Raw genomic sequence first — 27,724 nt, 5'->3', positions numbered from 1 at the left:
GCGAGGAAACCCCGCCCTCGTTTTCTTTCTGCCTGTCCCGTTGAGCAGCAGAGGCCACGCCCCTGACCGGCAAGCTCGCGGAACAATGGACCAATCGCCGCGCGGCTCCGCGCACGCCAATCACGGCTTCTTCACCGGCTCGAGACGCGAAATCAACTTGTTAGTCCCAAAGGTGCGGGGGGTTTTCGGCCGTGGCAGCCATAAACGGGTTTGCATTGATTAACGTCGGTCATACATAATCAAGTCTAATCGACCTCGTCAATTCCACCACTATAATCATCGATATTTTTATATGATTGGGCACAGAGCAGCGTTGATTGCCGCAGTGGCCGCTATTTACAACTATTGGATTTGATTTGATTTGAGTCGGGTCCATGACGGCGCTCGAAGCGGCCAACCGGACTATGCCGGCTGAGGTTCCGTTTACTCTCGCGCCGACAATACCCGCCATGTCTGGACTATCTCATCCCGGAGGCCTCCCCCTGCCGCACCTCATCCGGAGGTTCGAACCTCGCTTCGACTCCGACGACAAGTCCTCCTTTTCCGGGGTGCTCGCCCCGACGCCCATGTACCAGAGCATATTCCGTCCACACTTACCTACCATCCAACAGTCCGTCGCTAACAGCGCGTCCTCCTCCCACCCCGACACCCCTCCTCCAGGCCCACCACCACCCGTGGTTGGTGTCGCCAACTCCACAACTTCCTTTTTGGTCAAGGACATCTTATCGAATCGGACTCCAATTCACAAACCCATCCCCCGTCACCCTTCCTCCTGTACCACGTGCAACTGTTTGCGTCAACAGAAGACTCAACAACAGACCCAGAGTCCTGCCACCGGCAACAATAACAACAATAATAACAACTCTAGCCATCAGCAGCTCCAGGCATCACTTCCCTCGAATCACTCGCACCACCTCAACCACCAGCATCATCACCACCACCATGGACCCGGTGCGGATTCAACGTCGCCCTCGTCGCCTCACCCTCCGCCATCGTTATCCTCCTCGTCTTCGTCGTCGTCGTCGCAATCGCACGGCAGCCATCTTCCAGTGTGTTCGTCCAGCGGAGGCCAGCCTCCGCATTCGTTCCCCGCACCGCTTTCCGCCTCGATCCAACCTCCACCCATTCATCACCACTCCCATCCTCATCACCACCGACACCAGACTCCGAGTCCCCAGGGTTCCCCCGTGGCCGGAAACCATCCGACTCCCCACTCCAGCCTTCTAAAATTTGGGGTTAACTCCCTCCTCTCTCCACACAGCTTATCACCACACGGTAAGACCAAGTACCAACTTCACTATTCCTCCATCTCACTCCGTCACTTTCACTTTCTTCATACCTTGACTCATTTGTTCTCACTGCTTTTGTTAAGACTTGTGTTGGCTTGATTCGATATCATTAATGCTATATCCACATTGTCCGAAAGTCACAAAATCATCGCAAGTCCCCTCAATTTCCATAGTGCTTATCTGTAGATAACGCAAGATTGTGCAATATGAAATTGGTATACATTGAAGTTTAGTTCAAACTGCGATCAGACCATCGGTAAAAGAGTAAAGAGTGAAAGCAATATCGCTAAATGAGAAGAAAAAAAAACAAATAAAAGAAAGCTATTTCCTTAAATGAGTGATCCAAGTGATTTGAAATATATTGAAGCATCTACCAACACTCCCTTGTTTTTGTGTGATCATGACCAAACTGAATTAGTTCACTTTCAGAGTTGGACGTATGTGGGGAGGGGGCAGAATACCTTGTTCCGCTCATAATCCCACAACCCATCTTCATTTCTTACTTAACAAGGATACTGCCCCAGTCAATCACACCGGAGAGAACAAGTCCATAGCCTCTAGCGTGAGCCCCAAAACCTCGCTAATGCCGCTGAGGTTGTCAAGGTTGTTAGCGCCCTTCTTACATGTTGTCGTCAACTTTGGAGCTTGTGGCCTAAACCTTAGCAGGCAAATATCGCTGCTATTTTCTATATCTGTTTTCAGATTGCAAGCATCGTCTTTAATTGTCTGTATAATCACGCCAATTATGTCAATGACCTTCTTGTTCAAGCATAACTTTATCACAGTTGATTTTATGGAACCCATGTCTATCTCTGTGCTGTTAAAGTCGGCGGCCATTAGTGCGTAGTTTTAATGGATGACATATCTTCTTTACAAATCTGGGATCTCTTATCTCTTTTTTTTTTGTCCAAGAAAGCAGAATCTTTACCTTCTCATTTTTTTTTCTTTTCTTCGGCAGTTTGTGAGGACGAGTCTGATATCACCTAATTGTATTACATTAAATATTATTTACCATGACTGTTTTTGTACAAAAAGTAAAAGAACAAAGTAAGAGCAATTTTTGACAGTTGCGGTTTATTTCTCTTGTTGTATAGCTATTTTGCATAACCCTGCAGGCATTTTTGGCAACAAGACTATCACGAATTCTAAGACACTTGCTTATTTCAGGTACTCTTGAAACATACCAGAAAAATAACATAACCCGTCACAAAGATGTGGTCCCATTCCCCCGAAGAAGTCTGACCTTTGTAAACGCTGTTCTCCGTTTGGCCTGCCTTGACGTTGTTGTTATTGTTGTTCCTTTCTTTGTCCTTTCTCACGTTGCCAATCAAGAAATCACTCTGCTCTGATGACCGTGGTATCGCTCTTTGCACGTGTCTTTAATTTTAGGGGAGGTAACTACGGATATTTTCGGCGGTCGTAGTACTTATCTGATGATGTCAAAACTACGCTGTTTATTGTTATGTCTGGAGTGTCGGTGTATATTTGTGTGTAAGCCTTTAGTTGAATTAGGGCTGCCTGTAATATTGCTGGTCGTAATACCGCACCATATACACCCGCAAACCGCCAGTAAATGCTACGCCGTCCACCCGGCGCGCCACGCCGCCGAGCTGGGGCGGACGTGGTGCCGATTTGGCGCTAATGCGAATATAATATTGCAAGTACGCACCCGTCCGCGTGAGGAAGTTGCAGGGCGTGCCGGTAGATTTAACGACGCGGTGTCGAGGTGAGTTAAGCTGTCATCGGTGTGAGGACCAGGGGAAAATGTGTCGTTAATCGCTGGATGGAATAGACCGAGAAAAGGCAGAGAGAAAAAAAAAAAGAAGAACAAATTCGACGGAGACAGAGGGGGGGGGGGGGAGCAAGGTATGAATCTAGAACGCCGGTGGATACTTATGGGGAGTAAATTAAGGGGGCCGAGGGAACAAAGTGTAACTATATATTTTGCTTCATTGTCCAACATCAATTCGTTTCTCCCATGCAAAAGCTGACGTCGAGCTTTCTTTGTCAGTACAGTGTATTTCCGTTATAACGAACACGGTTATAACAAAACACTCGTTAAAACAAAGTAAAAATTCCCTTCCCACAGCCATTATCTACATACCTGTATAATGTTCGGCTACAACGAAATTTCGATAAAATGAAAGAAAAATGCCGTTACCGAGGACTCGTTTTAACGGGAGTAGCCTTAAACGTCCTAATAATTCTGAAAGTAACTCGAAAAAAGGTGTGGCACGTTTGCATGGTTACAATGAGAGACAAATATCCTCACCCTCATTCTCCACCCCTATTTCCCTCTCCTTCGTCGAAGTTTTTTTTTTTCTTTTACCTTGTCATATCGTGGATGTGTCGTGGCTGAGTGGATAAGAGCGCTCGTCTCTGAATGACATGAGCGTTGTATGGGTTCGTGGGTTCGAGCCCCACGAAGCTCGACACGTTTGCCCTTCAGCAAGGCAATTTATCCACATTGTTGCTCTCCACCCAGAAGTATAAATGGGTGCCCAGTAGGATGAGAATGTTTATGTTGGTTTATCATCATGTGCGCGCATGTAAAATGGCGACTGGTTGGAATGCTCCCCAGGGAGTGGAGAGTGAGCACTGTCAGTGCTTGTTGGAAATAATGTATCCAGTCACCGGGGTAATAATACATAGTGGTCTATAAAGCGCATTGAGATACTTAACAAGACAGTGTGAAATGCGCTATGTAAAAACTAGCTGTTATTATTAGCATCATATCATTAAAAAGTTTTTTTTTTAATGAATTGACAAACCAGCAGATTGCCGTAGCATATAGATGTATTTGAAGCATAGTGACGTAAGGACGTAGATCTATTGAGTAAAAATTTGATGGTTGTGATGTCTTGTGCTAAAACAAGAATAACGCGATACGAAGAGGTGGGCTATTAACAAGCTTAATTCTTCGTCTCAATTAGAGTGTCGAAGACTTGGGCTTCTAGTTTAAGGTGAGGGCGGTGTTTTGGCTCACCCGGTAACTCGTGTGCCTCCAGATCCAAAGGACCCGGGTTTGATTCCCGAGTTTAATTGAGCAATTTTGTGTGCTATTCTACCGTCTCCTCTAGTAAGAAGCCAAAAATACTCTGTCCCTCGGATAGGACTTAAAATGGAGGTCCCGTGTGTGACAGAGTCACAACTCATGCAGGTAAAAGATCCCGCTTCATTCATTCATCGCAAAGAGCAGGATGTTTAACCCGTTGAAGTGGTCCCGCCTCACATCCAATTGGATCCCATGGAAGACCAGATAGTGCAGCTGAATATGGGCTATCCAGCCATCTTCTCAGATGGAGAATGAAACAAAAGACCAAATTTTTAATGTCTGTCAAACCGTCAAAGAGTAAAACTGTCTATGTGTCAAACTTTACCCACTTTGCCACACAGTTGTTGTTGTTGGTTTTTTTACCTCTGCATTCATGACTTCAAAAATTAGAGGCTGATTTCCAGTAAGGATCATCAAAGAATAACATACCAAAAAAAAAAAAAATGATTTTTTTTTTTAATTAGGCCGTTGAGGGCAGCATTGTCCAGTACGACTCGGCACTGGTATGACTCTCACTGGGTCGTGTAAGTAGATAAAGCCAGTAAACCATCGAGATGGCAGTGGTAAGTCTCGGCCAAACTTTGACAACGTTCCGTGTAATTAGCTCTTCCGAAGCAATCGCGCGTAGGAAAGCGGTTGCGCGGTTAACTTCGCGTGACACATTTATTTTGCTCATTCAGTGTTCAATCTGCTGGCAGTGGAACATGACGACGGGATGATTGATGTTGTTGTTTTTTTTTTCCACCGTCCACTTTCTATTTCATCACAATTCTAATAATAATACATACATACATACATACAATTTCTATAGCGCCGTTCTCCACTTTGATTAAATGCTCAAGGCGCTTTACAATAGGTACATCAAAGCAAACAGATTGAAAATACAAGTACATCACAGTAATAGAAGAAGATGAAGAAGCAGAAAAAAAAAAGGCATGAAAGTCTGTCTTCAAAAGACACTGGTCTTCAAAATGCACTGCTATACAGATAGGATTTTAAATTACTCCTGAAAGATGTTATAGAGCTTGAGTCTTTCAGCTCACGAGGAAGTGAATTCCACAGTGTTGGTCCAGCGTGAGCGAAAGCACGTTCCCCCCAAGATTTCCTAGAAAACGGAATATGTAAGAGACCTGAAGTTGAGGATCGAAGAGTTCGTGAAGGTTGGTATTGACGAAACAAACAAACATTGTAATCAGGAGCTGTTCCCTCAATAACATGATAAACCAACAGAAGTATCTTAAACCGAATTCGCTCCTGTACAGGCAACCAATGAAGACTCTTCAGGATAGGTGTGATATGACTGCGTTTACTTGACAAAGAAACAATACGTGCAGCGGCATTTTGTAGCTTTTGTAATTGGGCAATTTGCGAGTTTGGTAGATTGAAAAACAAACCATTACCAAAATCAAGGCGTGAAGAAATAAGTGCATGAACAAGTTTTTCCGTGGCAGAGCGAGTCAAATACTTGCGAATAAAACCAATATTGCGCAATTGATAACGGACTGATTTAGAAATGTTGGTGATTTGATCGGACATAGCCATGTGAGAGTCAAACATAACACCCAGATTGCGACATGACTTTGACAGAGGAATATCATTACCTACAATCGAAATACAATTAATATCCAACTTATTCAAGTGAGATTTAGAACCAAAAAGGATAAATTCACACTTGCTGTGGTTTAGAAACAATGAGTTAGACCTCATCCAAGCATCAATATCAATGATGCAATTTTCTAGACAGCGCAGTGCATGAGATGCTTGGATTTGATGTGGTGGAAAAGATACAAAAACTTGTATGTCGTCTGCATATAGATGATACCGAACAGAATGCCTTTGAAATATTTTCCGCAGACCGATCAAATAGATAGAAAAAAGGGTGGGCCCGCCAACAGAGCCTTGAGGTACACCACAGCCTAATGGCTTTGGCATAAAGGCAACATAAGTTACAACTATGTATCTAAACCGTCACCGATGTCCATATGTTTTCCATCGCCAAAATCGTTTCCATTAATGAGAGTATACAGTTTGTTTATATCAATTATCTTTTCATATGTGCAGTACTTTGTAAAGATGAATAGCATGAATCAGTTTCCAGTAGTTTTTTTTTTTTTTTTTTACTCGCGTCTACTTCATTTAAATATGACAACATTAGTGAGCAGTGCACATGTAGTACAAAAGAAATTAATTTCCATATAAAACAAACAAACATCTGCAAACCACACATTATGGTAACATCGGATTTCTCCGATCTTGATAGAATCAGACCTTCAATTACTGAGAAAAGTGATATCACAATTGTTACCGATTTGACGACTTCGTTTTCCTTTGAACCGGTAATTGGAAATCAGAACATTAATGTAATTCATTTTTGTCAGTCATGAGCTGAGAAATTATCAAGTAATTTACGGTAATCAGAAACTTTAGCGAGAATATCATGAATGTTTTCCTTCTTTTTTCTGTCATTTTTTTTTCATGAAAATGATTAGATTTTCCCAAGTAAATTATGTCGTTTGAAATTTATCTTGGTAATCATCGCCTGCGGTCATTCCGTTGGCCAACTGTTCGGTGAGACGATCTTCCAATATAGACAGACTGTAAAGGGACCGCCTCTTTGTCACCTGACGTACTCGAACTCAGATTCGTGTTATTCCGTATTCGTAAATTGCGCCTTATGACCCACATTGGTCTGTCGTATAACACAATTTCTTCCTTTGCCACTCCGAATGAAAAAAAAAATGGAGGTGACGATGATGTATTTTCAGTACATCTTGGGTAAGCTGTACGAAAATCCATAGGTATGTAAGATACAAAAACTCCAAAATAGATTTGCCAGGACAACTTTGAATAAAGATTATCATACAGCTCAAACTTACTTGTAAGGAATGCTGAAATGGCAATCAGATGAGCAACGTATAAAATATCAATATTGTGTTCTTGCTTATTTGAATTCAAAACAGGCCTAATCTATTACCGACTTGATATGTAAACAAACTGTAAATTATAGGACACGGTATTCTTTGAAATGCCCCCTTCAACGGGGTCATCCCACAATACCGACAACCACGAGTGACGAGTTCGACATTGAAAAGAGGTTCACGAGTCATACAGCTCACGAGTCATACAGCCCAGAGTACGACACTAGGCAAATACAGCCCATGAGTTTGACACTCTAGGTAAAACAGCCCACGAGTTCGACAGATGCAACACGGGGCTTAATGTGTCGGGTCTCGTGGGCCTTGTTAGCTTAGTGTCGAAATCATGGGCTGTATGACTCGTGGGCTGTATGACTCGTGGGTGTCGGTCTCGTGACGTGCACCTCCTTCAACTCCCCCGCCCAAGGACAGAATATAAAAGAAACTCTTTTGCATAATCATGTTGGAACCAGCTTGTTTAATACACTCCCTGTACTGTTCAAACATGTACATCCTTTTATAGAAAAACGATGCAAAGCCTTGTACTATAGTGATTCAATTGATTTGTAATGGTGCAATATACCTGTTTATATCTATGATTTTACTCATATTTATTTATCATTAATCCACCCTCGATGTTAACAATTTTACCTGTAGGGTTACATAACTGTATTCTGTATTTTCATGAAGAATGTTTGTTATTACAGCAGGGCATCTTTGGAAAGTAGTTTTACGAAACTGAACAGGCCAATCTTGCAGTATGCATAAATAAATAAAACAAAATGAATGATGATAATAAGTCATTGCACATACATCGGACTCCAGATTTGTTTGAAAGCGGGCTGGGACATCTCATAACAGGTTTAAAACGAACTTCTTTCACGACATGAGGAAATGTCGTGACTCTGTGGAAGAGACCACGAAGTTTCACGAGGTCTCTGGTTCGAATCTCATGTCTGCATTGAATGTGTTCCTAGACCAGGCACTTCATTATCCTCGTCGCTTTGTCTTTCGTATAGGGAACTTACTGCCATAGGTCTCGTGGTTGTTTGCTTACAAATATTAATCGCTTCCTAAGCAACTACGAACAAGAAATCATCGTCGTCATCGTCATCCTCCTCCACCTCCTCCTACTCCTCCTCCTCCTCCTCCTCCTCCTCCTCCTCCTCCTCCTCCTCCTCCTCCTCCTCCTCATCGTCATCATCATCATCATCATGGTCATCATCGTCATTATCATCAGTATCATCATTATCATCATCATTTCATAATCAATGTTTTCTTTATTCAGGGTAGCATCTTCAGTGTTGACATTGCTCTAACAGAGGACCCTGCCATTATTATTACCCTATGGTGTCAATAGGTAACCAGGTACCCATTTGTACACCTGGGTCGAGAGGGACGTGGTGGGTAAAAATCACCTTGTTCAAGGACGTAAAGCACCGGGCGGGAATCGAACTCGCGTCCTCCGATTACGAGTAGGGAGGCTTATCCACTATGCCACAGCGTCCGCCCACTATACTTATGATAGTAACCATAACAATACAATAATTTTACGCATGACATAGAAACTAGAAAACATTACTTTATAACTTGGACTTTTCCGTCGCATACAGCAAGGAATGACCCAGTACAGAGGGAATATACCAAGACAGGAATAGAACTCTACGCAGTGCTACGTAGGACATAATGAACTGAAAATGCCTATACTCTATATTCTCGACATCATTTTAGCCATAGAGTAAAACATAATATCCAGACGAGAAGCCGGCCTATTGTTCTGTCATTACAACGTTGTTTAGTGAGCTACTTGACTAAACATCATCCACGTACACTTCTAAGCAGACATGACGAGATTCAATACTTTTGTCACGGGGACAAATATTTGTCTTGTAAAGTTCACAAGGCGGCTACAAGTATAATGTCGAACCAAGATCATAGCAGTAAAATACAGTAAAAAATGACATTGCCTCTGAAAGAAAAACCACAAGGCCACGGAAAATATCAGTCTGGTTTTCCGTCAAGAAGAAGGGCTATGGTATTTGAATATCATAACTTGTGATGGCATGCCAGTTATTTTTCAAAGACTTGAAATCCGTCAAATTTATTTGTATCATTATTGTTATTGTGCCTATCATCAAAATCTATATCAAGAAATTCATTCAAGTCATCATCGCTATTATCGTGTTTGCTATCATAACTTTCGTCACAATTAAAACAGACATTGACAACAACCTCACATCAGTTTTAATTTCATGTTTGGTTGGTCATAATTCCGTAAGATCCGCAATCCGCCCGCCCTCTCCCCTTCTCCTCCGTACATAGATGGTATCTCAGACAAGTATTTATAAAGTATTTGACTGCTGAGTCACTTTTGTTCGAGTTGATTTTGTTTTTGTTTTTTCATTTCATTTTCCATTCCACAGGGAATTTATCAATTTCTCTGCTGTTCTTCGTCAGCAATTCAATACATTTCAATAATCATGAGTGTATGTATAATCATGAATAGCTACATCTTTTGAACAAACAAGTACTATCGATATAATGAACTGTCGCTAGCAAATTAACATAGGATATACATATAATATTGCCATCATTACGAAAAAAAAATTATCCAAACCAATTCATTTTCTACGAAAACTGCTGTGATAACCTTTCAAAGTAACGATATACTTCTCATTCCTAAAATAATCGGCAATTGATGATCTGAATTGCAGAGAGTGTGGGACTCTAACGCGTTGTTTGATCAATTCACCTTGATGGCCATAATAATAATAATAATAATAATAATAATAATAATAATAATAATAATAATAATAATAATAATAATAATAATAATAATAATAATAATAATAATAATAATAATAATAATATTAATAATATTAATATTGATATTAATATTAATATTAATATTGTTATTATTATCATTATTATTATTATTATTATTATTACTACTAATAAGAAGAAGAAGGTCTTATTTACCAAGGGTAGCCTCTTCAGTGTTGCCACTGCTCTACCAGAGGGCCCTGCTATTATCATTACCCTAGCGTTGCCAGGTACCAATTTATACACCTGGGTCGAGAGGGACATAGTAGGTAAAAACATCTTGTCCAAGGACGTAAGCACTTGGCGAGATTCGAACTGAGGTCCTCCGATCGGGAGTCGGAAGTCTTATCTACTACGCCCTCACATCGTCATCGCACCCGGCAGAAGTTCAGTGCGATTGCTCAAACTATACCTTGCAAAAGGACTGATTAATCGAAAAGGGGTCTCGATTCATAGCTTCACCTGGAAAGAAATAGCATCGGGTTGAAGTTGCTTGATCCGTCCATGCACTGTCGTATACTGTCCGACGTTCTGGGGTCCAGTTCGCCATGTTTGTGATTTATTCCTCTGGAATAATATATCAGAGCAATTCAGTCATTTCATCCATATACAGTTCAGACACAGATTCAATCCTGCAATGGAATTGTGCTGCATCAACCGTGTACGTGTAGTTCTTCTTTTTTTCCCATATTCTGTGTCTTTGTGTCTTCTCGCCATGTCGCCACGCGAACTCAGTTTGATTTTATTGAAGTGGGCAAGTTAACGGACGTATCTTTAATACAAAAGCGTATTACATTTAGATCTAAATTTGGATCGGGAAATCTTTAACGATCTCTTGGATCAGAAACTTGGCTTATTATTCTGCATCTGTTGCGAATGGGCATCATAATCGTCAAATGAAGGTTTGGTCAAGGGAGATGGCTTTCAAAGAAGCCAAATTTCATAACGGAGTGGCCCTGCCCGGTCCCCATAGTGTGGCAGTGACTGACACGACTCAAGTGGTCATGAATAGTTGAATAAGTGCACACAGAATTTGAACAAAAGGACACCAGCACGACCATCGTGTGGCTATGTGTTACAGTCACACACTTCTTGTTTAGCCTTCTCTCTTCTCTCTCTCCCCCTCTCTCTTTCTCCGCCTCCTCTTGCACGTCATAATCATCTTTTTTTTTTTAAAATCATGATCACAGTAGTAAAGCTTGATTGTTGTAGACTCTTGAATTTTGCCGTTCAGCTTTCTCGACTTCATAATTAGCTGTTCATCTTCGTTTTCTTCCTGCATCTCTTCTTTTCTTTTTCTTTCGTTTTCAATCTATCTGTCTCGAACTTTATATCTTCTCCAAAATATATTATATCTATCAGTATTTATTTCCTTATATAAAACGTTTAACTGGCATTATAAAAATAAGGTTATAACTGAGGAGTGAATTTTGCAAGCAGCTTGGATTTGTTGTTGTTTTTTCATGTGCGGCGTAAACGACAATTCAAAGAAGAGAAAAATTACCATAATGATGGTGATGATGACGGTAATAATATGATAAAAACAGTAACAAAGTGATGATATCAATGATGATGACAAAAAATATTAAGAATAAGGTGTCGCTATTGTACTCATTTTGGTGCAAAGCGACGTGATGTTAACATTTCATGTGAAAATGTGTGCCGGTGTTAAACGATGTCTTTAAAAAAAAAATTATCAGTTGCCTTGCATTGCATGTGAGTTCAAGTTTTGGGAAATTTAGAGCATATCCAAAAGAAAGACATGACTCTTGATGTAGATTCAAGTCAAGATATTGCGCTGTTGTCATGGCTGTTAGCTACCATTTCAAACCAACATGAACACGAGGTGTAAGGTATAAACGAAAAAGAAATTGTGAAAGGGGCGGGGGAAGGAGAGAGAGCGCATTCCATTGCATCGCTGATATTTCTCACCTTACTAAACAAACATGAAAAGGTGTCGGGAGTTTGTTTTAAACCTGTGATAAAATCTCGACTGCGCCCCATGAATACATCTCGCGGGGCACGTAATACAAACACTACCGCGCGACAATTGAAATAAATGTGGATTTTCCCCCCTGCCATAATACACAAGACGCAAGAGCATGCATTTTACAATCGCAGAAGTTTCGCGCAGTGAGCGCGAAATTGTGTTGTCTTTTGTCAGATGCAAATGAAGATAGCTTGAGATGTTATAATCAAACTTTTGCGTGACTTATCCGGCAACCCTGTTACTGAGATAGGTGAATCCAGAAATAATAGCAGTTTTAAGAGTACTTGTCACCAGTCAAGTTTTCAAGCAAACAATTGCATTTCTTCATAAGTAGATAATCTTCTAGACAAAACTCGAATTTGCAACTCACTGATTGACAAAATTGCCCTACATCGACGTAAATCAGTTGCAATGAAAACATCTCGACGAAAGAATTTCATGAATTTGAACACTCGAATTTGACTTGGAGATTCCTTGAAGTTACTGTTGTCTTTGGATACCCTATTTTATATTCCGTCATTTAAAGAAGCAGCTGATTGTCAAGTGCTGCCTGCATTAATGATCAAGAGCAGAACTAATTTTAAAGATTAAAAAAAAAATCTCTCTGAAACATAATGCGCTCTTTGAATTCATCTGGTTACTTTCTACCGGTATTTTAACTTTCATTTCGACTGTTTGCCTTGCTGAATTTAAAACAAAAACAGATTGCCACTATTACTGAGAAAAAAACATTGAGACATCTCGTTAATCCATGATCACCTTAACCTTACCTTCTTGCAGTCTCCCCAGCATGCACTTCGAGCATCGGAAGTAGCGCCTTCAGTGACCTTCGACCTGTGATTGCGTCACTGGGCACGTTACACCGGAGCTTCTACGAAAATTCGCTGCACCCTTCGCCGAATTCAGCACCAAGGAACCCGTTCCTTCCGGGTAATTGTAAGAACATGATTGCACAAATTAAAAATGATGATGATTATTACAGCAATAATGATCATTTTGAAATTGAAATTGAATTGAATAACGAAAAAAAGGTCCACTCTTTATAGGTGTTTATTTTCGAAGTGAGATTATGATTGTTAAACTGATATTCTGTTTCCCAGTGAGGACTGATGTGCGTATCTAACCATCATTTTCAAGGGAAATTTTACCTTCAATAGATATTTTACTCAAAACAAAACCAAAAAATGTTACCCTATCCTATGCATGATGCGGACAAGGGATACTTGATATTAATGTCCTGTTGAAAATGCTCGGATCAATGTTTGTTACGCTTGAGATCCCTCCCAGTTTGAGATATTTATTTTGAAAGAAAGCTCTTTTGAATTCACTGTTTTGTTCGATCGTTTGTCTTTCCCAGAAAGACTCAAACTTCGTTTGCTTGTCTTTTATCTGTGTGTAGTGGCACCTTCGTCGGTCATACCGGTACCCGGTACCTTTCCCTGGCCCGGAGCAGCACGGGGGAAGCCTCGGCGAGGCATGCTGAGGCGAGCCGTGTTCTCAGACGCGCAGCGCAAGGGACTGGAGAAGAAATTTCAGCAGCAGAAGTACATCAGCAAGCCCGATCGGAAGAAACTCGCTGCGAAGCTGGGCCTAAAAGACTCACAGGTAGGCTATGGATCCAGGTCCTGGACTCAAAACAAAATGTCAAGGGCCATGATATTGACCTTTTTCGGAGTTTGTGATTTGCTCTTGTTTTTCAAATATATGGTTGTATCTGGCGGTTGTTTTTTATAGTTGTAAGAAGCGGGCGCTCTCTCGAAAACGGGCCAACTGTCGTCGTGGCTGCAATAAGTATGTACGTGATCTAATGCGATACTCCGTCGAAACCGCCATGTTTGTGGCAAATTAGTCGACGTTATTTAAATATCCTTCATCTTTAGTTCGCCTCATTGATATCGTTGTTTAGTATCTTATACAGATAAAGATGAATAACTAAGCTGCATAATCAAACATTCTGTCAGTAGAGCTGATAGGGTTAATTAAAAGTAAAGTTCTGAAACCCTCCACCCAAAATAGAATAAAAAAAAATGATTTAAAATTATCATAAAATGCTAAGGGAAGGGGCAGGAGATTTAAGATCTGTAAGAGACCTGATTTAACGTAAGCATGGTCTGTAGTGTTCAAATAAACAAAGGTTTTACTAGCATGTTGAAGGTTGTTCATAGAAATGTGCAGCATAATTCAAAGACCAAGATATTAATATTTTCGTTGTCAATCAATGTTGCAGTCAAAATATACAAATTCAGCAGCTCTCTAAATTTAAACCACCACAAAGATAGAATGGATGTTGAGAGTATCGTATTCCTCAAGTATCAAGAGGAATTTCCATTGTGTCTGGATCAACCAGTGCTGTAAAACAAAAACAGAAAAATAGAAGAGAGACGGGCAAGCGCGCCGGAACACTTCTGGTTTTGGGGGGGCAAAATCTCACCGCGGGCACATTTTCTGTGACGATGTGAGATCCTCGTCGCGGGAGCGAAGCGAGGCGAGGAGGGGGGGGGGGAGGGGGAGGGGGATACCCCCCCCCCCCGGGAGCTTTTGTAAAACAGGGTACAAACGTCGCGTTTATAGACCATTTAAAAGCAAATTTCTAAGGAATTAAACATAGTGAAAATAATCAGTGCGAAGGGCCATGATTATTACATACGGGAGTACATAATAATGTGATAGTGTGAGATAATCCGCGAGGGAGCGAAGCGACCGAGTGGGGGGAGGGTGTGGGAGGGGGACACCCCCTCCCACGGTAGGGACTTTTTGTAAAAACAGGGTACAAAAGTCGCGTTTATAGACCATTTAAAAGCAAATTTCAAAGGAATTAAACATAGTGAAAAATAATAATCAGTGCGAAGGGCTATGATTATTACATACGGCGGTATATTATGTGATGGTGGAGGGTGTGAGAGGGGGATTTTATAGAGCATTTTAAATTAATTTTCTGAGGAATTAAACATAGTAAAAGAAATCACTGCGAAGGTCTATGATAATAACTTATGAAAACTTTTCATTTTACTATAAGTACGGGCAGAACGAGCGAGCCACTTTCACTTTGCAATTTATCTGAAATGTACTCATTAAAAGCTTAAACGTGACCGCATCGTTCGAACAATAAAAAAATATTCTTATACTGCTAAAAAGCAAAGAAGAAAATGAAAAATGTAAGGTTTTCTATAGGTATGTTTCAGCGGGCACACTCGAGGACAAGAGGCTACCATCTATACACTAAATTTACTCATAAGGTACTATTAGTGTATAGATACAATAATGTATGTTGTTAGTGTATTATAATTTTCGCCCCGTTAGGGGCGAAAAATTTTGCATTTTTAGTTATGAAATTGCAACATTTAGACGAGAAATATGCCTTTATTGTTCATTTTGGTCTTTAAATCAGTGATCAATTATTTGTTACAGGGGGCACTTTGGGGGGGCAAAAACTCGTTTTGCCCCCCCAACATTTTGTTTGGGGGGGCAAGTGCCACCCCTGCCCCCCCGCTTCCGGCGCCCTTGGAGACGGGGGCACGAAACGGTCGCTCACTAGAAAAGTCACGTCGCTCGCAAAAAAAAAAAATAAGCACGCTTCGAGAATAAAAGCTAGACTGTAGATAAAACAGCTGCACGTGCGATTCTGTCGTGATAATTGCTCAATGATACAGCTCGTAGTGTAGAGAAGGCGCAACGCGATTTTCACGCGTGCACGTCACAGATACGATCATTATAAAGACATTACACTTTAAGAGTTAATTGTTATGGTAACTATAACAGCGGAATACAAAGCGCACTTAGGCTCTTCTCTGACACTCATAGTTAGCTTAAGTGCCGTCGTTTAACCAAGGACCTGTGAAAACATTATGCTTTTGTGATGTAATCATGAAGGGCGCAAATGAGAGAGGTAAAACAAAGTTCTCCTTTATTTTTCGGTTGTTTTTGTGGGGGGTTTCGATCCAAAGCGCTGCTTGTAAAACTTTACGACTAGGCTGCGAACGCAATTGGCGCGCCGGGCGAGAGCGGGGGAGAGAAGCTGCAACAGGCCTTTCGTTGGCGCTACGTCTTGCAGTGACTTCATATAGTTCTTGTCGGGATCCTAAAACTTCCCTAGACTTCGCACATTACCCACTATCTCCAAACAGCCAGTGGGTTAATGGGCAGTCGCTCAAGTTTAATGCGGACTTTCATTGGAGCGGACAGACAGCACAAATGTATACACAGGCTCACCACAAGAAATCGCTTTTTAATGACCTTTTGTATTCATCACCCACGCGCTTTTGGTATCAAGCGCTAATCCACGCACAATCAGCACTATTTTGTCCCCCTTCGTCGGCTTTGTACCCTCACGCGTGCTTGCTAAGATGGGTAAAGAAGGAAAGGTTGTTGCAGAAGTAGAAAGGGGCAATGATAGCAGCTCTGATGGCAAGTTAATAGACAGTATTCAACAGTTCTCTTGAGTGATGTAAAATAAAGTTTCATTCAGCATGCTCAGATGTATAGGTGCTGCCATTTGGTGCCGCGCTGTGGTCAAACGAATGTAAAACAGAAAAAAAAATTGCCTAGGTTTCCATTCATTGCTGAACCTAACCTGACAAAGAGAATATTTTATATTTGATTTAAGATGATATTATTGGACGTATGATACTCTCATTTGTTTCCTTATTTGTTCGTCTGTTCATCTATGACTGCTAAAATGATTTTGAGCTTTGTCTACTATCCATAGCTGTTTTGACTATGCTTAAAAAGAAAGAAAGAAAAAAAGCAAGGTATAGCCTGAGCGGTTTTCCGTTCGAATTCTGATTGCTTACGCAGCTGGCTAAGTATAAAATTATGATGCTCGAGACCGGATAGAGGGAGCGAACATTATGGCCTGGTTATGGTACCATTGTGTATCAAACCGACTCTGAGAAATTTAATTCAATAAACCTTCTCAAAGTCAACCACAAGTTTTGTCGAAGAACTGGAGGAAACAATTCTCGAATTTAAATAAAAAAGGAGTTTCTTTTAATTAAAGCATATTCGGGTTCTAAAATGTTCAGTTCATTTCTACATTCCGTTTTTAATACAACGTATAACATATTACAAAAATAACAGAATAGGCCTATGTAATTGAAACTCTGTCATCTGTTTCACGGATGTAAAATCAATTAGGTGTCAAGATATTTAAGAATTTCAATCGGCTACATGCAGCACAATCACACAGTTGACTCGATCGCTGCTCCATTATAGGAAAAGCGAGCCAATTTGAAGAACGCTATAATTATATCGCAGCCACATGAGTAACACCGTTTCATAAGAGATCAGTTTAAACTACTGTCTTTAATTACGCGATGTAACGGACCAAAAGAATCATTTTGTAATGTATCAATATAGTTAAATTTCGGAGATCCTGCTTTTATGTTGTCGATGCTTTGTTCTTTTCGACTGATTTCTTTTTAAGACGTATCGTTCAGAAATAGACACAAAAACACAAAAATCAAACGCAAGACGAAACTCGCCACTAAAGAGATGCCCGGCCAGTATGCCAATCGGGGAGTGTGTGTGTTTTAAAAGGTGGAAAACAAGCACATGTAGGTCAGTAGATGAAGAAGCGAGGAGTTGCAGAAAGACCTTGGAATCAAAACTAGGGCAGCCTCAGAAACAAAAGAAGATGTTGGGAGGGGGATTGAGGGAGGACATGAGTGTCACAAGATACACTTAGAGCCTTCTCTTACCAACAGAAGGTCGAGACGAGCGTCCTACATCTTCGACAATCACCGTCCTTGTTGAGACATCTGGGGCCTACTTTTGTATTTTTGTGTACAAATTTTGTATTTGTTTGTTTGTTGGCTGTTGTTGTTTGTTATCACAGTGCAAATCATTTATAGGTCATGGTTTCATGATATGTGCAGCTCATAAAGACGTGCATTTGATAAAATGTACAAGTTACGATTCATGTTACCCCCACCAAAAAAAAAAACAACAACAAAAAACAACAACAACAACACTGTTACTAAGTTTATTTTGATGAAGTCTTTAAAGGCTTCCGTGGCGGTAGAACGATGGGTGGTAGAAGGTTTAACGGTGCACCAAGTATTCTTTCTTGGGTATGTATGTGGCCCTGAAAAGGGCCTACACACTCTCGATGTTTCGGCAAGCATGTTCTTGCCGTTCTGTTGAAAACGGCAACATTCTCTTGAAAACGACAAGAATATGCTTGCCGAAACGTCGAGAGTGGGTGACCTTTTTCAGGGCCACATGCTCATTTTACTTCACATTCTTTTTCTTCAGAGATATGTTACATTTTGACAAAAGTGACTAGGATTAATGTAAGCAAGTTCAATCCGATAAAATTGTATTAAATCAATTGAAATCATATCAAATAAGATCAAATCGGTTGAAATGAAATCAATGTCTCACATTTGCTATTTTGATGCTTAGATAATTGTAATGGGTTTTTAATTCCAGGTTATCTTTTTATTCATCGCAAACGGCAAAAAGAAAGTATAAGAAAGAAAATGAATCGATCGCTTGGCAATTGCCAATCATCCCTGACATGACATACATAATGGAAAATAGAGAACAAAAAAAAAATCAGATTATCATCACCTTGATATGCGTGCTTCGAAGGTGGGCAAAAAGAACCAAAGAGTGTGTTTGATGAATGCGATATCTGGCTCATGCTATCGATTTCTCCTCCGCAATCGTCTTATCGTTAACTAAATCAACAGTACGTGTATTCCCAGGAAATCGATAGAGACAGTCGTTTATTTTATTAGTGTTTTTATTCGTCTACGCGCACTTTAGCTTTGGCAATGTTAAGTTTAAGTGATGGCCATAACTATCGCGCGAACCACCGATCCCTTCCTATATGTTGTCAACGCATGAAGTCTCAAACATCCAACAACTAAAAATACCATTAACATTGTGTATCAATGGATTGCTACTGGTGTCAACAGAGGTTAAGATCAAAATAAAAATCGATTTTATGTCCTATCCGAGGGACAGAGTGTTTTGCCTCTGACAAGAGGGGACGACTTGATAACACACAACATTGCGAAGAAAACTAACTGGGATTCGAACCCGAGCGATTCGATTGCAAGGCATATACGCGACCGACTGAGCCATATCACGGTCCAAGAGTCAGGCTCGGTCTCTCGCCCTGGTTTGCATTGAAAGACCAATCCTCTTGTTTTTCCTTTTTTATTTATAATAACTGTGAGCGCATAGATACCCGTGATGTAAAGGCACGACTTTAAAAGTGCTGAATAACACTGCTCATATAGATTATAAACATAAGGGCGGTGAGTTGGCTCAGTCGGCAGCGCGTCTGCCTCACAATCATGCGGCCCGGGTTCGAACCCGAGTCTGGACTGAGCAATGTTGTGTGTAAGCATGCCGTCCCCTCTAGCAAGAGGCTCTGTCCCTCGGATAGGACATAAAATGGAGGTCCTGTGTATGAGAGAGTAACGACTCATGCACGTAAAAGATCCCGCTTCATTCATTCATCGCAAAGAGCAGCGTGTTTAACCCGGTGAAGTGGTCCCACCTCACATCCAACTGGACCCCATGGAAGACCAGCTTAACGTAGCTGAATATGGGCTATCCAGCCATCTTCTCAGATGGAAATGAATAAACAAACAAACAAACACAACATCGCAAAGCTGGCATTTATGGCACGTATACCTATATGGCATCAGGGCCATTGTTAATAGATTGATGCGTGTCTAGTGACCATGAAATGAAAAAACAAATCATGAATAGATTATACGGAATCAGTTAAATTCGTCCTTATCTACGCGAACGAACTGTTCACAGATCAATGAATATTACTGCGATGAGAAGATAGGGTCTGGCTATCTATATATGCGGAGATGGTTTGCGCCGATAGCATCCATTTCAGACGCGACAAAAGAGTGAATGGTGCCGTGACAATGGGAGGTGACAAACCATCGAAGCCGCATTAATCACACAGTTCGATCTGGCGAAGAGAATATCTCTGAACAAACATAAACAAACAGAGAAATTCTGGTCAATGATAAGTGTTAGGGAGGCGTCTTTGCTATTAATTGACAAAGATAATCATCTACGGTATTAAACAATGGCTACCTTCATTGATTTTTCGTTTTTGACGCTATTTATCGAAGTTTAACTCCGTGTCACGTGGATAGCCTGGTATATTAATTGTCTAATATCGTCTTCGTTGTCGTTATTGTTAAAGACGTTTAAAGGTGTTACTTACCATTGGGAGCAGTGATTTCAAAAATTTTCGAGTTATTACATTTTATCCACATGTGGATATTTTTGCAATAAAGCCTAAAATATCAAGGAGATATCAATATTTTTCTCAATAAACCATAACTATAGACGGTTTATTCTACAAACAATTCTATTACGACTATTGTTCACAATTTGTATATTCAACAATACTTAACATTGATTATGCTGATTAATATTTTTACTTTGGTTAATTCTATCCCTATACGTCACATTTTAGAACTATTTTGAAGCACTAAAGCTGAATTTTTGTTTCATCTGAAATTGGTAATGCCTTCAATAATTACGTTACTAAGCTGTTCTTTTCGAGCCGTATTGTTCACTAAATACTCTCTTGTTGGTCTTATGTGTAACTAATATCTTTAATTATGACGTCATTATCGTGAAGTTACTTGCCATCGAATCTATTTGAATCCACGTGATCTAAGATTAAATGAAACACTATTTTACGCATTTTATCGGCAAAAGGTCTTTGGAAATTGTAACTCCATCACTGCTCCCAATGGTGAACAATATACATAAGTAATTCTGTTCAAAAATACAATCCGACACGAAGGCTACGTTCATCATCAGATGCATTCTTACTCCAAACACCCAGAGTAAAACATGGGTATGGTGATCGTGCTTTTTCCGTTATGGGACCAAAATTGTGGAATCAGTTACCTCTTCAGTTAAGGGAACTGTCATCTACAGAGTCATTCAAATCCAAACTTAAAACTTATCTGTTTCTTTCATACTGAGGACTGTAATTGCTGTATGTCATTAATATTGGATTAATATTGTACTTTTAATTGATATATGTTGTATTCTTTATTTGGTATATATTTGCTTTTGTTTACCATTTTTTTTCTTTGTTGAAATGTTTGAATATGTATATGCATGTAAATATATGATGTTTTTTTTTTTCATTTTTGAAGCGCCATGAGCACTGAAAAGTGGACCTGTGCGCTATACAAGTAGCCGCTATTATTATTATTATTAATACCTTTAAAACAGTCGCCACAATGATAATTATTATCCAGCAGGTCACCGATTCAGCTATCATTGACACTGACATTACCCCAAAACACAGGCATCCCCCCTCCCCCTCCCTCTCACAGACATGATTCTTTGAAAAGCAGACTTAAAGGGGCATTCCGGACGATTTTCATAATTTCACATCATGTAGTACATAAATCAACAGCTTCATGTATAGATTTGTAGAATTTATTGTGGTTCTTGAGCAGAGAAACAGTACTTTCAAAAACCTTAAACAAATTACACTGAACAAAGATGATGACATAGGAGCCTCACATATCTCAGAAATGTAGCAGTGTCATTCCATTACAATACTGCATGCTTGCAAGCTCACCTGTGTGTAATCTATGCATGCCTTCTTCTTTTGTGCTGCTTCCTCGAGCCACATCTCATGCATTCTTATGGTAAGGCTGCCATGTCATCATCCTTGTTCATTGCAATTTGTTATAAACTTCGAAAACATTCTTATTTTTCATCCCAATCATTATAAATCCTCAAACTCTGTACCCAGTATAACTAATTTATATATGTTCAAATGTAAAAATTTGAAAATCATCCGGAGGTCTCCTTTAAAGGATGATATACAGTTTTGGTTGAGGTGGGTGTGTCCCACCTTTCGTTAGGACCACTTTGTGTTTGGATATCTCAGCCATTTCAATACCGATTTTAATCAAATAGACCGCTTGTGAATTATGGAAAGAGCGTACAATTCTAAGAGGAATTCAAAGTTTATCTGGTGAAAATCGGTTTTGAAATGGCTGAGATATCCAAAAACAAAGTGGTTCTAATGAAAGGTAAGACCCAACCACCCCAACCAAAACTATACCACCCCTTTAAAGTTATATTTAGTACTCAGAAGGGCTCAAAAATCATCTTCCACCATTTAGAATTTGCTTGCAATAAAGCTGATAGCTCTACAAAAAACAATCAAACAAACAAACAAAACTTGTCTGGCTGACGCGATTTACCAAGACGATGAGTTAGTTTGCAGTTATTCCACGCAATTCTAATGCATAATGTGTACATTTTAGAGAAAAAATCGATAGTTTTGCATTCCATACGAGGACCATGTTTTGGCTTTAAATGGCAATCACTTCACTTGGATCTTCGTACACACACCCCAATGCTGTAAACTAGGTCCGAGATCCAGCATATCTATCCAGGGTCAAAATACTGTAGGTCCTATAACGGTTTTTTTAAACCCTTAGAAAGTTAAGTGAATAATCGCATCGGTTATGTCGAATTTCCGAAACCTGTTCCAGCACAATAAAAAGCAATTTATTTGCCTGGTTTGAAACTAATGTCAGTAATATTGCATTGATAGCGCCTTGAATGACAGAAAGTAATGTCCACGTGATTTCTTCCGGCAGTCGTCCGCTCTGTTATGATAGAAATGAATAGAATGAGAAGAGAATCAGAGAAAAAAAAGACGAATAGCAATAAAGTTATGACAGTCTTCTCTTTTTTCTTCGAGGAAGAATTCGGGTAACGACGATGAATTTAAGACGATGATAATAGATCAATTCAACGAAATAGGATCATAGCAAGAATTGTATGAAAAGGGCGGTGATTGTCGCATACTACAACCACTCGGTGAAACAGATATTTTTAGAGATAAGGCTGATATTTTTTTTTTCTGGGATGATGGATAGGCAATGATTGGGCCGACAGTTGCTGAGTGCAGCCTGAAGTTGACATTGCTCCGTTGTGCAAAATTAGCTTTATTGAAATGCAGCCCTTTAAATGGCAATAACTGTGCATATCCTTCGCCGAACGTAAAAGTGTTTTGAGGAATGAGAGTATAGAAGTGAATGATTTCACTCAGAGAGCTGGCGTGTTGTTATTTTAATTCCCTTTTGCGCCTGCAATTGCACGCGGTATCATATTAACACAATGAGGGCCTGGACCGGCTTGTAACGCAAACGAAAGCGCAATAATTTTATTCTTTTAACAACAACCAAAAAAAAAAAAAAAAAAAGATTGCAAAAGGACAGCGGGGAAAAAAACCAACTCACTAAAACGTATAAACTCTGGGTTCTATTGTGTTTGAAACATGTCTTTGTATATAGCGGGCCATTGATGGGCAGATAACGATCTCGAAAATCGCGAATCACATCTTTGCTCTAACGTCCCCCTTTTCCCTCCCTGACAATGGGAACGAGCGAGATAGCAGCGCCTCAACATTACTTTATTGATTGTTGTGTTCATTCAAACCGCAGATGCAGATAGTGCGATAACGATCTCTTGATTATCGGTCTGCAGATCAAAAAAAGTGGGAGCGATCGCTACGCCTAGGCTTTGCTGGACAGACGTTTACGCAATGCTTCCCAAGCGAGCAGTCGCATGAAAAAAGGCCCACACATAACGCTCGACGACATGTGAAATACAGTACGATTGCATGCAGGGAATAGGATTGTGGGGATATATTCTCCCCGACATAATGTCATAGTATCATACATTAGATTCTATACAGGATATGACAGTTCTAGCCCTTGTTTCGTCACAAGAATCGAAAAGGCCAGTTGCCGAACGTGCTTCAATTACGGAAGCGAAAAATTAATGCGACAAGCCGACCTTCTTCTTTGCAGCCGTTCCAAAGTTTTTGGGCATAAAAACCTCAATTGTGCACCATTGTCATTAGATACGCTTGGCCAACATCGCAAGTCGCTTTGTCTAAATAGACCTTGGATATCAGTCATAATCCATTAATTTTTATTCATCTTTTTGCGACCTCTATATAGAGCGAATGGATTATTCTTATGATTGTGTGACTGCATCATGCTCATCTCATAGGATACCAATTCACTTTCCCCATGAATTTGATCAAATGAAAATGCCTCACTGTACCCTATTTTTGTTGTTCTTATCGGTGGAGTTATACAGATTTATATACATCTGAGTATTACATTATCATGGCTTGTCAAGCCGTGCGCACGGTACAGCTACCACTCAAACCCTCACAAAAGATCTGATGAGGTATTGAGGAGTGAAAGTGTATTTCATATTCCTATATCAGCAAATCTACGCCGGCCTTGTAACGTACAATGAATCAAACAATACAACAGGTAGAGATTTCATCAAAATCGGACCTGAAGATGAAATATATGAAATATTTCGTATGTTTTCACAAAACAATAGTGCTGTAAGTGGCAGACACGTATGTGAATAACATAGATTTGCATGAAAAATAACTTACGTCATTATGCCAATAAAACTTAAATGTCTTCTGTTAAAATAATATGTCCTTGGGAAAAATGGTCATGGTTAATCCGGTCACTCACATATTTTTCTTTTCAATCACCTTTTTTTCGAAGCATTTTAACATAATTTCATGTCGCAGCCCTTTTGGTAGCTTCATTTCTAACACAAGCAATACAGAACAGAGAAAAGCCCAATTATCTTTCCATCCTCAATTTGATAAACATCATAAGCTTGCAAAACGTGAGCCAAATTTATCTGTTTCACAATCTCGAAATGCCTCTCGCTTTGATTGTTCGCCAGTTGTTCTAACCAGGGAGTCGGTACAAGGTTCCACCTACCAGGGAGGTGAGATACTCACCTCCCTGCACCTACCTATTCTAAGAGTACGTTCTAAAGAATGCGTTCTATTTCTCACCTCAATATACAGATATTGTTTGGCGTAAGAGGGCATAAGTGTGTATACTCCTCATGCCTCGATCTTTGCCGATATTTACTAGAGCCTCAAAGGAAACGATGGAAAAGAATTTACCTGAACTGCTATCATCTTATGTTTCCTGTGGAAACTGTTAACTGAAGACACCAAACGCAAAGTGTGCTTAAAACTTTCACCTTTCGTGACGCACCACCAATAATCATTATGAATACAGTAAGTCTCGTTATGTGATTTAGTGCCGTGTGCAATTCAGGGTTTGTCGTTGAGCAATGTTGAGGATCAGCTCTTTTGATTGGTTGACGTGAGGCTCACAGGAGAAGCCGAAACAGAGCCGACCGTGCGCCGAGCGGATCCTCGGCATTCCTCGAGAGTTGCGCCTGGTTACCAAAAGCGTCAGTCGGATGCGATCATCGCTGATGACTCCCGCCCGAATGGACGGTCACATACCCATTGTCTCCTTTTCACATTCGTTATGATAACACAAACGAACCATAACAATGTACATCCTTACACATTCAGAGCGAATGTATACAAATAGCAATTTACGTTCGAATAGCTTGGAGGGCATTAATTTGCACCTGCCTTACAAAGGCTTATCCGAGAAGATCTCTATCGCTCGCCTCTGCAATTACTGGACAGGAAATAAATACTCGATCATAAAGACAAAATCTCTAGTGATAAGAGCCGCTAAATTGATTTCGTTGTTTTTCCTGATGTGATCTTGTCTGCCCTTTTGTCACACCGACAATAAAAGATACAAATGACTGAATTAGCTTCAACAAAATCAGTTAAAAAAAAATCAAATCACAACGTTTTGTTCCATGGTGAGACCTAGGTCTATTTCAAGTTTATTCCGTGTAGCTCATCGTAAACGTCGTGCAAATGGATTTCTCTTGACTTGCGATTCGCAAGATAGCTCTTCGTTGATCTGTTTTCGGTGGGTTTTGTTTTTTTCTCAACCAGGGTGCAGGATTCTTTTTCTGGTTTTGTTGTTATTGTTGTTGTTCTTGTTGTTGTTCTTGTTCTTGTTTTTCGCATGACGACTTTATAGTTTATGACAAGCGGCACTTGACATCTGCGCGAAATACAGCATGATTTTACACGGATTACTTGCTCATCTTCAGTCTGTGCGGGAGATTTAACAGGCTCGTGCGCAACGGACCTCCGTCAGTCAGGCCAGGCCGACGATCACGGCGACTAAGCCGTTGGCCACATGCTGAAAGAGTTGACCTAGTTCCCTGTTTATCATCCTTTCATCGTGATCGCCTTAGTATAACGACTGATTAACTTCTCTTTTGTGGTTGATAGCTGCTTCTTCATCCCATATCATATTCATGGTTCGCAAACAAGTTCAAATGAATGCAAATGTTATTGATTTCGATGTCATCCATGACGGTCCAGCGAGTATATACCATTTCCACTGACCGATGTGTGCCTCGTATTATAATTATATAGACTGTCTGAAGTAAATGAGACGTGGTTAACACAATGGCTTGACGAACAAACGCCTAGGCATGGGGCCTGCCCAACTAATGCGGCCAGTTTTCAAGTGTAATGGCGTGGACAACTTAGCCATTTGTCATCTTTGAAGTTGCAAATTATAAACCTCGTATAGTGTCTATATTTACATCGATGGTTATATGGCCACTTTTTCTGCGCGTGTACATTCTTGCCCAAAGAGAATATTGTGGAATATTGCTTACCCGAGAGAATTTGGAGCAGATGTCCGTGATTTTTGTTTGTTTGTTTCATAAATTCAAATATGAGACTAAGTATTTGGTCTCTTAACAGTACAGTGATATACACGGATATACTATTTGACAATGTTTTCTTCAATAACACGTGTCAAAATTGTACTTTTATCTTTTATCATTTATTGCAGTATTTTATTTGGTTACCAGGTGTATGAAAACCAATTTCAATGATCATCTCCTTTATCCTCACCATTATTGGGATATTCTCTGTATTATGTTTTATTGCAAGATCTACACTGGAATCGCTTTGCGAAGTTTCAGCCAAAGAGGTGGGGCGCTCTCCCCTTCCTCCCTGTTCCACCAATCAGAGACCTCAGATTTTCGTCATCCTTTCCCATTATAATGCCAGTTCCTAGTGGACCAACTCTGTCCTCCACGCGTTATTCGTCCAAATGCCGTCAAAAACCGACACTAGAATGACATATATTTCACTATCTTATCGTTCTACTGTCATCACCATCGTCATTAATCGGTACTTATTATCATTACAATTAGTTGTATTATTACTATTATTGTTATTATTATTATTATTATTATTATTATTATTATTATTATTATTATTATTATTATTGTTATTATTATTATTATTATAACCATCGTTATTTGATTACTGTCATTTCAACAGGTGAAGATCTGGTTTCAGAATCGACGGATGAAATGGCGCAACTCCAAGGAACGAGAACTGCTATCCACGGGCGGATCACGCGAGTCCACGCTGCCGAACCGGTCCAATCCGAATCCGGACCTCAGCGACGTCGGGCAACCGGGCACCCCTATCCTCATGGGCAATCCGGATTGTGGCTCGGATAGCGAGAAGGAGCTGCTGGATACCCCACTCAGCAGCCCGTGCACCAGCCCTTTGGCGGGCCAGCACCCCGGCCAGGGCAGCGTCTTACAGCTGGTGAGTCAGCTCGGCCACGCCGACGGATACGGTGCGAGCGACGCCGGGACAAGCCCGAAGGTGGCCGACGTAGATGAGGACTCAGATCTCGAAATCGACATCGACTAG

General features: G+C 40.4%; 1 protein-coding gene across 1 annotated transcript; it reads left to right on the top strand.

Moving 5' to 3' along the window:
• The first annotated feature begins 374 nt into the window (after positions 1-374).
• LOC140235805 (uncharacterized) lies at positions 375-27,724 on the top strand. The gene is made up of 4 exons (XM_072315806.1): positions 375-1,275; positions 12,853-13,002; positions 13,472-13,677; positions 27,341-27,724. The coding sequence occupies exons 1-4, from the start codon at positions 375-377 to the stop codon at positions 27,722-27,724; spliced, it is 1,641 nt and encodes a 546-aa protein (XP_072171907.1).

This window comes from Diadema setosum, chromosome 12 (genome assembly GCF_964275005.1).
Source record: "Diadema setosum chromosome 12, eeDiaSeto1, whole genome shotgun sequence".
Taxonomy (NCBI): domain Eukaryota; kingdom Metazoa; phylum Echinodermata; class Echinoidea; order Diadematoida; family Diadematidae; genus Diadema; species Diadema setosum.
Note: the sequence above shows the minus strand (reverse complement) of the source record. Positions and strands in the feature narration are given on the sequence as shown.